Raw genomic sequence first — 13,884 nt, forward strand, 5'->3', positions numbered from 1 at the left:
AACACACAACTACCCCTTCCTCAGCCAGGACAAAAAAAGCAGAGCAAGGGAAATGGGTTCTGAGTCCCTGATTGGGGCCAGTACCGGGGGCCTTAAATTTCCAATCCTTAACTCGTTCGTTTGAGGTTGTTGGCTTACCGGCTCTTTCAGAGTGCTATAAATGTACATGAAAACGACTCTTGGGACCCTTGTCACAGTGAGTAAGAATGACCCTTTCACCGCAGTTCCTTGGTGGTAGCAGAAAAGTATGAAGAGAGACGAAAGGATTGGACGGGCAGGAGGGTCATTTTGATTCCTGGGAACAGAGAAGAAGAACATTTAAAACTCACTTGTTTAAAAATAAGACGGTTCTCTCTGGTTCAGATCCTCATTGGCCTTAACAACCTGTAAAGTAGTGACACAGTTATCACTTTTATCCTCCTTGGTAGCCAGGGTTACCTTATATCTTGGGCTAGTTTACTTTTGTTGTTGTTGTTGTGATTCATATATTTAAAAAAATACAAAACAGAAAAAAAAATCAGTGAAAAAATATACGTGTTCTTTCTTATAGTTCTTGGTCCTTCCACATGTCCTTCTGGTTGTTTGTTGGCATTATTTTCCTTTGCATAGATTAAATCTGTCTCGTGTTCGCCATTGAAATGACAGAGGGACATGTGTAATTATTGCCAGTGTTAACTTGGTGATGATAGCCATCCTCCAGGTCACATGATCAGGACCCAGGCCAGCAGAAGTAACCAACAGCTTTGGTTTGAAGGGATGAGACAACGAAGTTGGGCCATGTAGTTTCTGCACAGCTTTGGGTTCCCTTAAATCAGCTGATTTCTTCTCTGTTCCTTAAAAGTCACTTAAGTGTGAATAATTTACTGGTCTTGTAATGACAGAGCTCCTAAGAACGAGGGGCAAGTGAGCTTCACAGAGCAAGAAAGGGGAAGAGAGAACAGAATGGCAGCAGCCCTCCCTCCTCCTCAAACCTGAAAGCGAAAAGAAAGGGGAGGGAGCTGATGTCACCCTTCTGCTGACCTTCTGCATGTGACCCTGGGTTCTCAGGGATACTATTCTAGAAAAAGAGACCGCGTTTCCCAGAAGCAACTACATGGGCTCCAAATGAAGCTTGCTTTCTTTAGAAAGATTCCTCTTCTGACCTGGCCTGCTAAGTCACTAATGAATTAGGGTTTTCACAATGGCCTGGGAATCTGAGGGCGGAGAAGGCCCATAGCCAGCAAGGTCTCAAGAGTTGGCATCCACTGCAGTTTGCTCTTAAGTCATCCAGGAAGAGAAAGGGAACATGGCAGCAAGACATGCAGGGGTAGAACTGCAACCTGGCTGCCTACCCAAATGCTATGTGTTTCAAGATGGTTCACTTGGTAGAGTACTTGCCTAGCATGCATAAATCCCTAGCCACAGATGACCCCTGAGTGGTGGTGTTATCTATAATTCCAGCACTCAGGAGAAGGTAGAGGCAGAAGCATCAAAAGTTCAATGTCATTCTTCCCGCTACAGTGAATTTGAAGCCAGCCTAGGCTACAGAAGATCCTGGGGGTGTCAATGGGAGTCTGGGGGCGGGGGTGAAAATCTATTTTGTCATTTTGATTTGATACTGGAAGACTAGGCCAGGAAACTCTGACACATTTTCCCCATCTCCTCTTTCTTTTTCCTAAGGTTTACTTTTCCATTGAGATTTATAAGCTTTAGAACTTACTGGCGATGCGTAAGAGAGCGAGGTGCAGAAGAGGACACCTGCTTCCCATCTGTGTAGGAAATAAGTGATTCACAGGCCATGATAAACGGGCCTTGAGGTCTGCTCCTCCAGGTACTGAAGTCTGGGTTTAGGTATCAGTTTTCTGAGGGGGTTTCACTGCAGTGGGATAAATCATTTGGGACAGAGGAACAGGGGACCCTGACTTCCCTCCTAAGTCACAATCCTAGGCTCTTCCGGGCTTGGCTGGAGAAGGACACAGAGGTTTGGAAGCTGGGTTAACACATGATGAGAGAGGAAACTTTTAAAAAAAAGATCCTTTTAACCCAAGCCAAGAGTCACTCAATACCTGCTTTCAATCTAGAAACAGTCCTGCAAAGGAACGGCTAGGTAGAGTGTCTTTGAAGTCACCACCCTTTTCTATAATCACCAGGGATACTAGCCTGCTATTTCTCCCCACTGTACAACTGGCTAGAGCTATCAGCTCCGTCTCCCCGATAGCCAGCAAAACCTGCCTTTAGGAAGAGGATCTGATTATTTTCCCCTGAAGCTGAAAATAATACTAATCTCTGGACCTGAGCATAGTTTGAGAACTGACACTGAGGTGCTAGATATTCTGGGTAACCAGTGATTACTTTGGTAGGAGTCTGGGGAAGACTGAGAGTACCTTTGTGTCAAGGCACACACAGTGTTTTATAACCACACCAGCCCCTTCAGAGCTCTGAGAGCAATAGTTTTAGATCAAGCCTAGCACTCTCAAGAGACTCTCCAACATTAGGCAAAAACAATTCTGTGCCTAGTCCCTGAATAACATCTGGGCTGCATAATGCAGCTGGCCTCCAACAAAGCTGATAGCCAGTAGAAAACAGTGTGGCCACAGCAAAGAGCACGTCACAGCCAACACCGTGTCACAGCAAAGACCGTGTCTCTTCCTTGTATTTCTCTGGCAAACCCTGCAAGATGGAATGAGGAGGCTGTGAGGTGGCTGTTAAGGTCATCTTTCCAATGCTACAAGAAATATAAACTGTCTTTATTATAGTGTGGACATTCGTGCCTCTCTCTCCCTCTCCTTCTCCCTCCCCCCCTACCCCCCTGTGAGGTGTGTGTGCCTCGAGTTCAGAGGTCAACCTGGAATAGCAGGGGTTGGATGTTGTTTCTTAGGTGCCATTCAAACTTTGTTTTTCAACTCAGGGTCTATCGCTGCCCAAGAATCTGCCTATGGGTACCTTCCTAACGCTGGGATTACAAATCTACACCACAGGGCTAGAGAGACAGCTCATTGGGAAAGGTGCTTACAGTAAAGTCTGATGACCTGAGTTTCATCCTCCCCTCTCCCACACCCTCCCCCATGACATTTCATAATAGATGTCCTATACAGAAGATTCAGGTCTCATTCCCTATCCTCCTCCCCGACATGACCTCGCCTTCTCACTACTCCTCAATGACACTAATTTTTTAGTTCATGTTTCACGCTCGTTATCATTAGTACATAAATAAAATGTACAGTGAGGAACAACCATTCCCAGCTGATCCAAGTAGCAATCTTCAATTGTGTTGTCTTTTCGGTACAACTGTGGGATTTTCCTGGAGTTCACACTTGTAACACGTTTTGTTGTTGTTGTGTTTTGTTTTTTTTGCTCTGCTTCCCTTGGGCTTCACTCAACACCAAGCTGAGTGTATTTAAGCACATCTGTTCCTTTCTCTGTGTCTGTCTATCTGTCTCTCTCTCTCTCTCTCTGTCTCTCTCTCTCTCTCTCTCTCTCTCTCTCACACACACACACACACACACACACACACACACACACACACTGTGTATGTGTCTGTCTCTGTGTCTGTGTCTTTGTCTCTGTCTCTCTCTCTCCTTTTCTGCTTTAGGCTTGACTTTTTGTTTTAGTGCCTGAAATGCTGCCACCTTCCCCGGAACTGGAACTCCCGCCTCTTCTCTACAAGCTGCTCACTCTCTGAAACCCTTTCCCTCCCTAGCTTACTCAGGACTCAGTGGAAACATCCTTCCTGGAAAGGATGTGCCAGGGAAACCTTGGGGATTTTGTGTGAGCGTGACTGTATTGATCCTTGATCAATGGTGGATGGGAATCAGTACAGAACTGGAGGTCAGGGACCTGGGAGCATGCATGTTTGGACAGTCTTTCCCTGCTGTTTTCTGGGTTCAGAGCTCCTGCTGACTGTCAGCAGGTCAGATTTCTGATGCTTGAGCCTCTGTCTGATCTTCTCTCTTTTCCTTTGAGAAACTTCTGGAAACTTTTAACTTACGTCCTCACCTCCCAAGGTTTCTTTGACAGTCTTTCACCACCACCACCACCACCACCACCACCACCATCATCATCAAAAGCTCTATTTGGTAGTGTATGCCTGAAATCTTGGACCTTCAGTGGAGGAGGCAAGAGGATCAGAGAGGTTCAAGGTGACTCTCAGCCACATAGCAAGTTTGATGGTTGTGCTAGATGAAACCCTGTCTCAAAAACAAACAAACACCAAAACCCACCCACCCAATCACCCAACCAACCCAACAACCAAACAACAACTTTTTTGTTCAGCTTTCAGGAAGAGCTCTTCAGCTTCATAGATGAAACATTCAACAGAAGGTTCTTGCTTGTGAAATGGTTCATGATTAAGGGGTATTTCTCATTCTCCCAATGCTCATTTTTGTGTGAGGGACTTTAGGCTATTTCTTTGCTCTCTATGATGACCGTTATTGGTGCGTCCCCTGCACCGTCGCCAGCTTCCTTGGCAGCTTTCATTTCATCTCTTTGCCCTGAATTGATTTTGTCTGGTTTCTAATCTCTTTCACATTTCTTTGTATACATAATAACCATTAGTAAACAATTCAAAGCACACTTGGGTGCTGCGGTGGTTTTGTATATGCCCAGGGAGTGGTACTATTTGGAGGTGTGGCCTTGTTGGAGTAGATGTGTCACTGTGAGCATGGGCTTTAAGACCCTTCTCCTAGCTGCCTGGAAGTCAGTCTTCTCCTGTCTGCCTTTGGATGAAGATGTAGAACTCTCAGCTCCACATCTGCCTGGATGCTGCCATTCTCTTGCCTTGATAATAGTGGACTGTAAGCCGAAGTTAAATGTTGTCCTTTATAAGAGTTGCCTTGGTCACGTTATCTGTTCACAATAGTAAAACCAAACTAAGACAGATGCTCTGTGGGAGGAGCTTGCTTGCTGTCTAGGGAGTGCCACTGCTGGTGTAGGAGTCTGGAGGTTCCTTGCTATGGGGGCTTGCTCACGTGGCACCTCACTTGAGTTAGAAAGCTCCTTGGGCCTTTAGAGGACCAACTTGGCTGCCATCACCCTGGGAACTGAGCTGTGGAATGTGGGGAGGTGTGGTTATGAGGGCCTCATTATTCAGGGCTTAGACATTCCCTTGCTCTTCCAGCTCTAGTACACAGCATTGCTCAGCCTCAGCTGTGCCTGTTACCCCACGATCAGACCCTATTCTAGGTTATAGTCCTGGAGAGCAAAGGCCTCTTCTCTTTCTATGGAAGAAGGATCTAGGGGTTGAAGATTTAACATCTTTGGAAGCCCATTTTGTTTCGTATTTATTTGTATTTTTAAATCTGTATTTATAAATTTGAATTGATTATTGTTGTGTGCCTGTGTGTATGTTGTGTGTGTGGAAACATGAGGGCGTGGGATGCACTGGTGGAAGTCAGAAGACAACTTCTGGAAGTCAGTCTTTTTCTAGCATGGGTTCTGGGGATCAAACTCAGGTCATTTGGTGTGGCAAGCACTTTTACCTGGCAAGCCATCCTGCTGACCTTAAAGCACATTTTATGCTTGAATCCCGCCGCTCTGGCTTCTGTGTTCATCTTATTTGCATGACTGCACACAGCCAGCACTCACAAGCAGACCTTCTAGCTTTTCCTATATGCTTAGTCTTGTTATCAGTTTTTATCATTGGGATGAATTTTATTTTATTTTTAAATTAGCATCCAAAGTCTGATGGTTCTCAGTAGCTGTCATTGCTTGTCCATTTCTCATGGCCTGTGTAATTCTTTAATGACGGAGTGTAGAAAGAAGGTTGGGATGCAATCAACACCCAGGAACCACTGGGCCTCCACTTCCAAGACCTTGCTGGCAATGCTTTGGTCTGGTTATACTAAGAGAACACAGACAGATGTTACCTGTGGGCCAATTTGGCTGGACAGATCTTTGTTCCCTACAGGAGATCAAGCAACTCCCATCTCCTGCTGCTGGGAGCCTCTCAGTGTCAACCAAGGGCAGCAGCCCCTTTGTGAGTCCTCCAGTTCCTAATGATGTGGTTCCCAAAGGGTACCACCATATTAAAAGCCCACACAGTGCTCTTTATCATCCGGAGGCAACTGCTCAATGGACATGAATCATGGCTGCTTGGCTTTTTTTTTTTTTTTTTTTTTTCTCCAGAAAGCTCATGTTTATCTACTCATTTGGTCTGAGAGATTAGAGGAGGGTCAGCACAGCCAGGAGTAAAGTGCCTGTTCCAGTGCAACCCTGTCATTGTCTTGGGCCAGCTCTTCTGGCTACAATCCGAAGAGAGTTATACTCAAGAGATGTACACGGCCCAGGTATAGGTGAGTGGGGGTGGGGTGAGAGTGGAGGAACAATAGTCCTCAAGTAAGTAATTAATTCACTAGTACTTAGCTCTAAGGACATGAATTGTAGTCTATAGTTCCTTAAGGGTGTAACATTATTTTCCAAGTAAATATTCTTCTGATTTTTACGAAGATAAAATCATTGATCTAGCTACTGAACTGTATTTAAAATAGATGCATAACATTTAAAGTCTGGTCAATAAGAGTTGCTATACACAGGAGAATACAAGCTTTTCTTTTAGGTATTTTTAAATTCTAGGCAGTATGATTACTTTGCTGTCTAATTTCCCTCTACATTTTGTAGTTTAAGCAAAAGAGCCTAGAAATGTGTGGAGTTTAAGATAGACTATTTCCTCTGACCAATAAGTGGGCCTATAGGACAAATTTTAGCATAGTCTTTTCCCCCCCCTTTCCTAATCCTCGTTACTCTCTTTTAAAGGCATTGAGTAAAAACTGCCAAATATCTTCAGAGATGCATATACAAGCCAACGCACCCAGACAACCTCAGGGATAAAAGGATCAACTCACCTGTTGAAATAACACGTAACCATTGCTCCTGCTACCGTCATCCGCTGGCAGGCAAGAATGAATTCGCTAGTCCAGATGAGGCCAATTAAGTGGTACCACCACATATACCGAATGCCCGAAAGAGGCTTATACTCCACTTGGCCACCTTCCATCACCTGGGCAGTACCTAAAGTTTATAATACAAACATGATTTACATCAGTAGTTCCCTTATCCCGGAAGATGGCTCAGTGAACCCTGTTTTTTCACGCTTGGTCTTTGGCAGTACACAAAATGCAGACGTCAAAGTTTAAGTTCATACGCCAAACACTAAGAATTTAAATAGTACAAACAACAATATTGACAGTGACTATAGGGAATTTGAAAGACAGTTGACATACACCCTAAAACTCATTCGCCTTTGAAGGTGTGAAAATGGGTGCCAAAGAGTCTAACTTTAGTGATGTTGTCTCATGAATGATAGAAAGACACCTTGCCATGTGCATTTTCTGTTACAACATCTTGTGTGATGTGGGCCAAATATGTTACACTGACAAAAACACACAAAATATTGAGACTGTATTATAGAACTCTTCGCCAAAACAAAACAAAACAAAACAAGCCTGTAACTCTATAAAAGAGACTCTTCACTCAAACAGGTTACATTTACGGTTTGTTCCAAGAGCAAACCCTCTTGGCACATGTAAAATGACCACTTTCCTTGGTTCAGATCTCAATGTTAACCTTCTTGTAAAAGCCTGGGACACATTATATGGCTTCTTAGAATCTTAGTCTTGCCTGTGTTCTAATTCCTTCTTGGTAGTTTGAGCATAACGTGATATAATCTGGATAATAGTTTCTGAGATGAAGCCTGGCCCACAAAAGTAGGCCTCCATAGGCGATAACAATTATAATTATCACTGTTCTTATATGATCATTATCCTGTATTCCAGGAGCACAATACTGCATTAATTTAAGGTCAGTAAGGGTGTTTTAATAATGTTCACTCTTGACATGCTTTACTTTCCTTTCTCCTCTGACCTAAAGGATCTTAGATATTGGTGGATATTACAACTATCTACCAATCCTGCAGACGTTGGTAAGCCAGCTCTGTGCCTCTGCTTAATTTCTAAGTGTTCTCCTATTAGCTTTTCAAGTAAACTATTGTAAGGAAGAAACGGGTGCTTTGGTCTTTGGTGACATCTACAACCTGCCTATGATTTAACTGTGGTTTTGTATTTCTTGTCGCAGCTACACATGGATGTTCAGTTCATCCATTCACTTGCCTTTAGACATTCACGATAGTGTTCACACAGCAAGGGAAAGGCTGAAGATAATAAGTCCACAGATGTAGGCTGGCCTCCATCCCTTCCTCTTTAAGTTCTGTCAAACAAGATGGCTGCCGTGGGAAGTAGTAGGGCAGCTTGCTTTACAGAGAGAAGCCAACAGTGCTCTACTGACTGTCGAGCTCATTTGGCTTGGAAGGAGATGTACTTCAGGGGAGGCCCAGAAATATGCCTATGTTTTTCCAAAGCTGGTATGTTTCAGAAAAGTGTACTCAGAGGCAAGGAAATGGCCCTGGTGATGACAAGGCCCCTTAGATACATCAGGCCAGCAGGCTTTGAGAACCACACTCTGAACTTTCTGAAGTATACAGGGCCTGGAAACAACCACATGGTTCCTTTTTTTTGGAAGGCTACAAGTGCCAGCAGCCAATTATGCGTTGGAGGTACAGAATATTTACATAGAATGGAGTGGCGCATCGTTTTTCTCAGACAGACAGAAGGCTGGTATGGATGCTAAGAGAGGCACTCTTTCCTCTTGGCTGCCCTGCATGGCCATGGCTACACATCTAGCTTGTCACACTGGTGATAACAGTCAGCAAGTGGATCGGCTGAAGTGATAAATCACGATGCATTTGACCCTCAAAGACTTGACATCTTCCAAAGAAGCAAAACCCATAGGCTATTTTGGATAAATTTCTGTGGGTTGAAGTGTCAAATCTCCCCTACATACCTGCTGTGTGCCAGCAATTGGGTGTACTTATGTGGGTCGGTGTGGACACATATGCCACATCTTGAATGTGGCAGTCAGAAGTCATCCTTCCATGTATTGGTCTTTGACTTTCCACCTTGTTTGAGATAGTCTCTTTACGGCTGCATAAGCCAGGGTAATTGGCACATAAGCTTCGGGAGCTTCGCCCATCTCCTCCTCCCCTTTCCTATGGCATGCTGGGATTATAGACACTTGCACTACCTTGCCCAGCTTTTATGTGAGCTCTGGGGATCCAAGCACAGGTTGCTAAGTTTGCACAGCAAGTGCTGGCACCCCAGCAAGTGCCATCTCTCCATCTCCTGAGGCTGTCTATTACCTGTGCCTCTGTATCAGTTTTACTGAGCACTTTATAGATGTTCATCGAGATAAGATGTTTAGCTTCTGAAGGCACTTGTTAGCATTTCGAAGCAGATATTCTTCTGTGTAGGATATAGTGGTTGTTTAATGCCTTTGTGAGTGTTTAGGAGTATGCTTTGTCTCTCCTCCCCGTTTCTAATAATTCAAAATATCTTCATATGATGCCAAATGCCACCTGGGAGGCACTGCAAGAGAGCCACTGCTTTACCCAGACCTCTTAAAGGATCGGGGACAGTGGCTTGAATGAAGAAACTTGGGAACAGACCGACCTTCACAGTCAGTGTTTCAGAGCCTGAGGGTGGGGCAGGCATGCTTATGCATGCAGGACTGCCCTCTCCTGGATGGGCTGTGTTGGTGCAGGCAAGATCCTCTCGAGGGCGGCTGACTGACCACAAACCATGGAACCTTCTAGAAATCTGTGTTTTCACTCCTCGCTTGAGGATTGTAACAGCAATTCCTCATTCTCTTGTGACTCCATCACATCATGGCTCTGAGGCTATATACGAGAGTGTAATCAATGGATAAGGGGCTAAGAACAGTGAATGCGATGCAGGGTTGGCTACAAATGAATCATAGGTAAAATGATCCCAATGCTGACATTAAACACTTACTGAATACAGTGCCCGGGCATTTGGATGGACATTAGCTGTTAGGAGGAAAAATGGAAGATGCAAAAGAGTCCCAGATGATACCTCCTCTGAGAGCCTGAGGGACTTACAGATGACCATGTTTGTTTGTTCATCTTATCCTTTAGACAACTACTTTCTAATCTTTCCTCCAACTTCAGAGCCAACACTTCACTTCCTGTTGCTCAAGAAAATAAATGAGGCAATCGGAAGACCTCTCCTCATGCCAACTCCCAAGCGCACTTATCAATATGTCCGGAATTTAACCCCAGTCCTTAAAATGATAAGCTGCCCTTGAGCCTGAGGCCAACCCTGCCACTAGATCCCCTCTCCCCCACCAAAATACTCCCTTTCCTGGGCCATTATTAACTGTCTCCATTAAAAGAAAATCTACTCTGGACTTAGACACTGAATACTCAGATGCCCTGCAAACTCTTTCCCAGAAAACCACCGTTGTCATCCAGCTCTGGCCTTCACTTCCAACCCACCTTGGTGTCCTTTCTCATCTCCAGAGCCCATTTATTTCCTTTTTCAAGAGCAAATCTAAGCAAGTGCTCTACCACTGAGCTACACCCTGGTCTTCCAGGGGCATTAACATGGAAACGTCACCATTATCCCTCCACTTCTCCCGTACCTTCATCAGACTCCTGAACCATACAGGTAAACTTCCCTTCCCCCTCACACCTTCCCTGCTTTCTAAGTCCTCTGGGCCAAGCCAAGCAGCTCGTCCACGGAGACCTCCATTCTCGTGCCACCTTTCTGTCCACCTTCATTGGACCTGAGGTTCCTGAACCATACAGACCCAAAGATTCAGAACCATACAGCTCAAGAATACCCATCAGAGACCTGCCACACCAGGACCATTGAGGTTTACTCTCTCCCAATAACTACTACAACAAGAACATTCAGAGACCAAAGTCACTCAGATGGCTAAAGGCCCTTGAAAGAACACAATCAACAAAAGTCAGGGTAATATGACCACCTCCAAAGCACAGCTACAGGACTACAGCTCAGGATATCCTAACACTACATTGAAATGTCTCAAAGCATAATCCTTTCTCAATCTACTCCCAGATACTGTTTATTTGTTCCTTCTGAACTTCAGACTCACAGATAATTGCTTATTAGAAATATTCATATAGTTATTTAAAATAACTCCCCAAATTGATATCTAGTCCTGAAATGACCCCACTCAACTTTCTGCTTCATCTCAGTTGGTGCCCATCACATCTTCCCGCTGCTAAAGTGATAGAACACGTAAACCAAACTCAAGCCACAGCCAACTCCCTTGCCTCCTTCCCTCACTCATCTACTACATCACTTACACACTCTAAAGAACCCAGGATGACACACTGTACTACAGAGACACAGTAGCCGTTCACCACCACATCCTTCCATCCTCCATTACTGGTATTAAAATGAACATTGGGTTATGTCCTGTTCTCCAAACATTCCATCTCGTGGCCCCAGGATTTGACACCATTGATTCTCTGTATACATTCATGAATCTGTATTTCTCTTAGTGACACCTTTCTGGCTAAATCTCCTATCTTCTTCGCCCCAGAACACTGTCTTCTTTATGGTCCTCTAATTGGGACATTCTTCCTTCCCCTAAGTATGCATTGTGGCCTGTAAACAGGTCTCAAATCTTTATTCAAGTATCTTTTGTTTAACCTTAACCCAAACCCAACCCTAACTCTAACCCAATCCTAACAAGTCTAACCCTAACCCAACTTTAACAATAAAACCACCCTAACCCTAACCCAAACCCAACCCTAACCCTAACCAAACACTAACCCTAAGCCAACACTAACCCTAATCCAACCCTAAGGCCAAATTTAAAATGAAGTTCCAGTCTCCTCAGGCATTTGACGACCCTGTCCTCTGCTTTACTTTGGTAAACTATTACTGTCATTTACCTACCTTACTTAATACATGTTTTTCTCTGTTTTCCAAATAAGGAAAGCTACGTTGCCCATGTATTTGTTTGTTTTTGTATTTTTTTTTAATACAGGGTTTCTCTGTGTAGCTCTGGCTGTTCTGGAACTCACTTTGCAATTAGACTGACCTCAGTCTCAGAGATCTGCCCGGCTTGCCTCCCAAGGGCTAGGACTGAAGGTGTGCACCACCATAACCCGCTGTGTCTACCTGTTTTAATAGGATTTTAACTTATAGCAAATGTTGACTGAGTGGATAAATGTAGAGGTGGATAGACATTCTTTACACGACATTCTAACTTTCAGTTTTAATTTTATGTGCCCGAGGGTTTTGTCTGCATTTATGTCTGTGTATCACATGCATGCCTGGTGCCCATGGGGCCCATAGAAAGTATTGCAAATCTCTTGAACTGGAATTACAGATGCTTACGGGTCACCATCTGGGCGCTCAGGAAGGAGCAGAGACATCGATCCAGTTCCCAGCATATTCTACTAAAGATCTTTGAGATAACCTAAGATTGCTCTGAGTCTCTGAATAAAATTTGTCAAGCTACATAGACTTGACGTTGTTGGCCAGTTTTAAAGCCTTTTTTAGTCTACAGTGTTAAACTGATCACTGTAAATGGCAGATTTTTAAGGAAGACAGACCAGCTGGGTAGGACAATTTCTGAAAGGGAGCAGACACAATCCCAAAAGACTCCATTTTCTAGCATGTTCTGTGTATTTTCTTGGAGCTTTCCCAGAAAACTGACCCACAGGTCCTACTGACTCTAGCCTTCTGACCCTCAACCTGGCTTCTGCCTCTGCTCTGGTTGCAGAACAGTTAGGGAGAATAAGAGGAAAATTCCATTGTCTCGAATGTCCAGCAGACAGTTACCCACTCAGATATGGCATATCCAGCCAAGGGACCGAGAAATTAAAAAAAAAAAATGTCCCTTCTCTCAGGGCTAGTTTTATGTCAGCTTCACAAGAGCTAGACTTTTTTTTTTCTTTTTTGTTTTTTCCAGACAGGGTTTCTCTGTGTAGCCCTGGCTGTCCTAGAACTCACTCTGTAGACCAGGCTGGCCTCGAACTCAGGAATCTGCCTGCCTCTGCCTCCCAAGTGCTAGGATCAAAGGTGTGTGCCATCACTGCCCACCGAGTTAGACTTATTTTAAAGGGAAAATCTCAACTGAGAAAATGTGCATTTTCTTGTGATTGATATGTGAGGGTCCACCTCACCACAGGAGCTACCACCCCTGACCTGGTGGCCCTGGGTGCTATGGGAAAGCAGGCTGAGTAAATCATGGAGAGCAGTCCAGTAAGCAGCACCTCTGCATCAGCTTCTGCCTCTCAGTTCTTGCCCTATTTGAGTTCCTGTCCTTGATTCCTTTAAAAAAAAAAAAAAAAAAAAAAAAAGACTGTAGCTTGGACGCATGAGCCAAATCCTTCCCACCCCAAGTTGCTTTTGGTCATGGTGCTTTATCATAACAGACATCTTAACTAAGACAACAACACATTTTTTTTTTCAATAGAACTGAGCCCTTGGGACATATATTCACCCCTCTTGCTGAAACAGACTATTGACTTATCACAATATTTCAAGTACCCAAAGCACACAGTAGGAACACATAATACATCTCCAGAGCTGAGCACATGATTGTCAGACAATGAGTACTTGTTGGAAGAAGGGAGAATATGAAAACAATGCACAAGAAATACTTAAGTATTCGTGCCCAAGGGATTTGTAGACAACTATCCAAGAAACAAGCAGACCTACGAGAAACAAGTTCTAAGAATGCCTAGCTTCTGGTTGGGCAGTGGTGGCACACACCTTTAAATCCTAGCACTTGGGAGGCTGAGGCAGGTGGATCTCTGTGAGTTTGAGGCTGGCCACTTTACAGAGCAAGTCCTAGGACAGCCAGGGCTATAGAGAAACTCTGACTCAAAACACACAACACACACACACACACACACACACACACACACACACACACACACACACACCTAGTTTCTGAGACAGTTTGTGGTGGAGAGCTGGGGTGAGAGTCAGAAATGGTCAGGGATTCTAGGTCAGATGGCACTGGAGCAGGGCCCACAGTGATGCCTAGGGACAGCTTTTCTCTGCAGCAGTG

General features: G+C 44.3%; 1 protein-coding gene across 2 annotated transcripts in view; it reads right to left on the reverse strand.

Moving 5' to 3' along the window:
* The window catches only part of Slc44a3 (solute carrier family 44 member 3), a 74,487-nt gene that overhangs the window by 31,378 nt on the left and 29,225 nt on the right, over positions 1-13,884 (reverse strand). For both annotated transcript variants that reach the window (XM_034499350.2, XM_034499348.2), the window contains exons 10-11: positions 6,819-6,984; positions 139-295 (exon numbers count right to left, since the gene is read on the reverse strand). In XM_034499350.2, coding sequence (XP_034355241.2) covers positions 139-295; positions 6,819-6,984 — 323 coding nt within the window. The remainder of the gene's footprint in view (positions 1-138; positions 296-6,818; positions 6,985-13,884) is intronic.

Source organism: Arvicanthis niloticus, chromosome 4 (genome assembly GCF_011762505.2).
Source record: "Arvicanthis niloticus isolate mArvNil1 chromosome 4, mArvNil1.pat.X, whole genome shotgun sequence".
NCBI classification, from domain to species: domain Eukaryota; kingdom Metazoa; phylum Chordata; class Mammalia; order Rodentia; family Muridae; genus Arvicanthis; species Arvicanthis niloticus.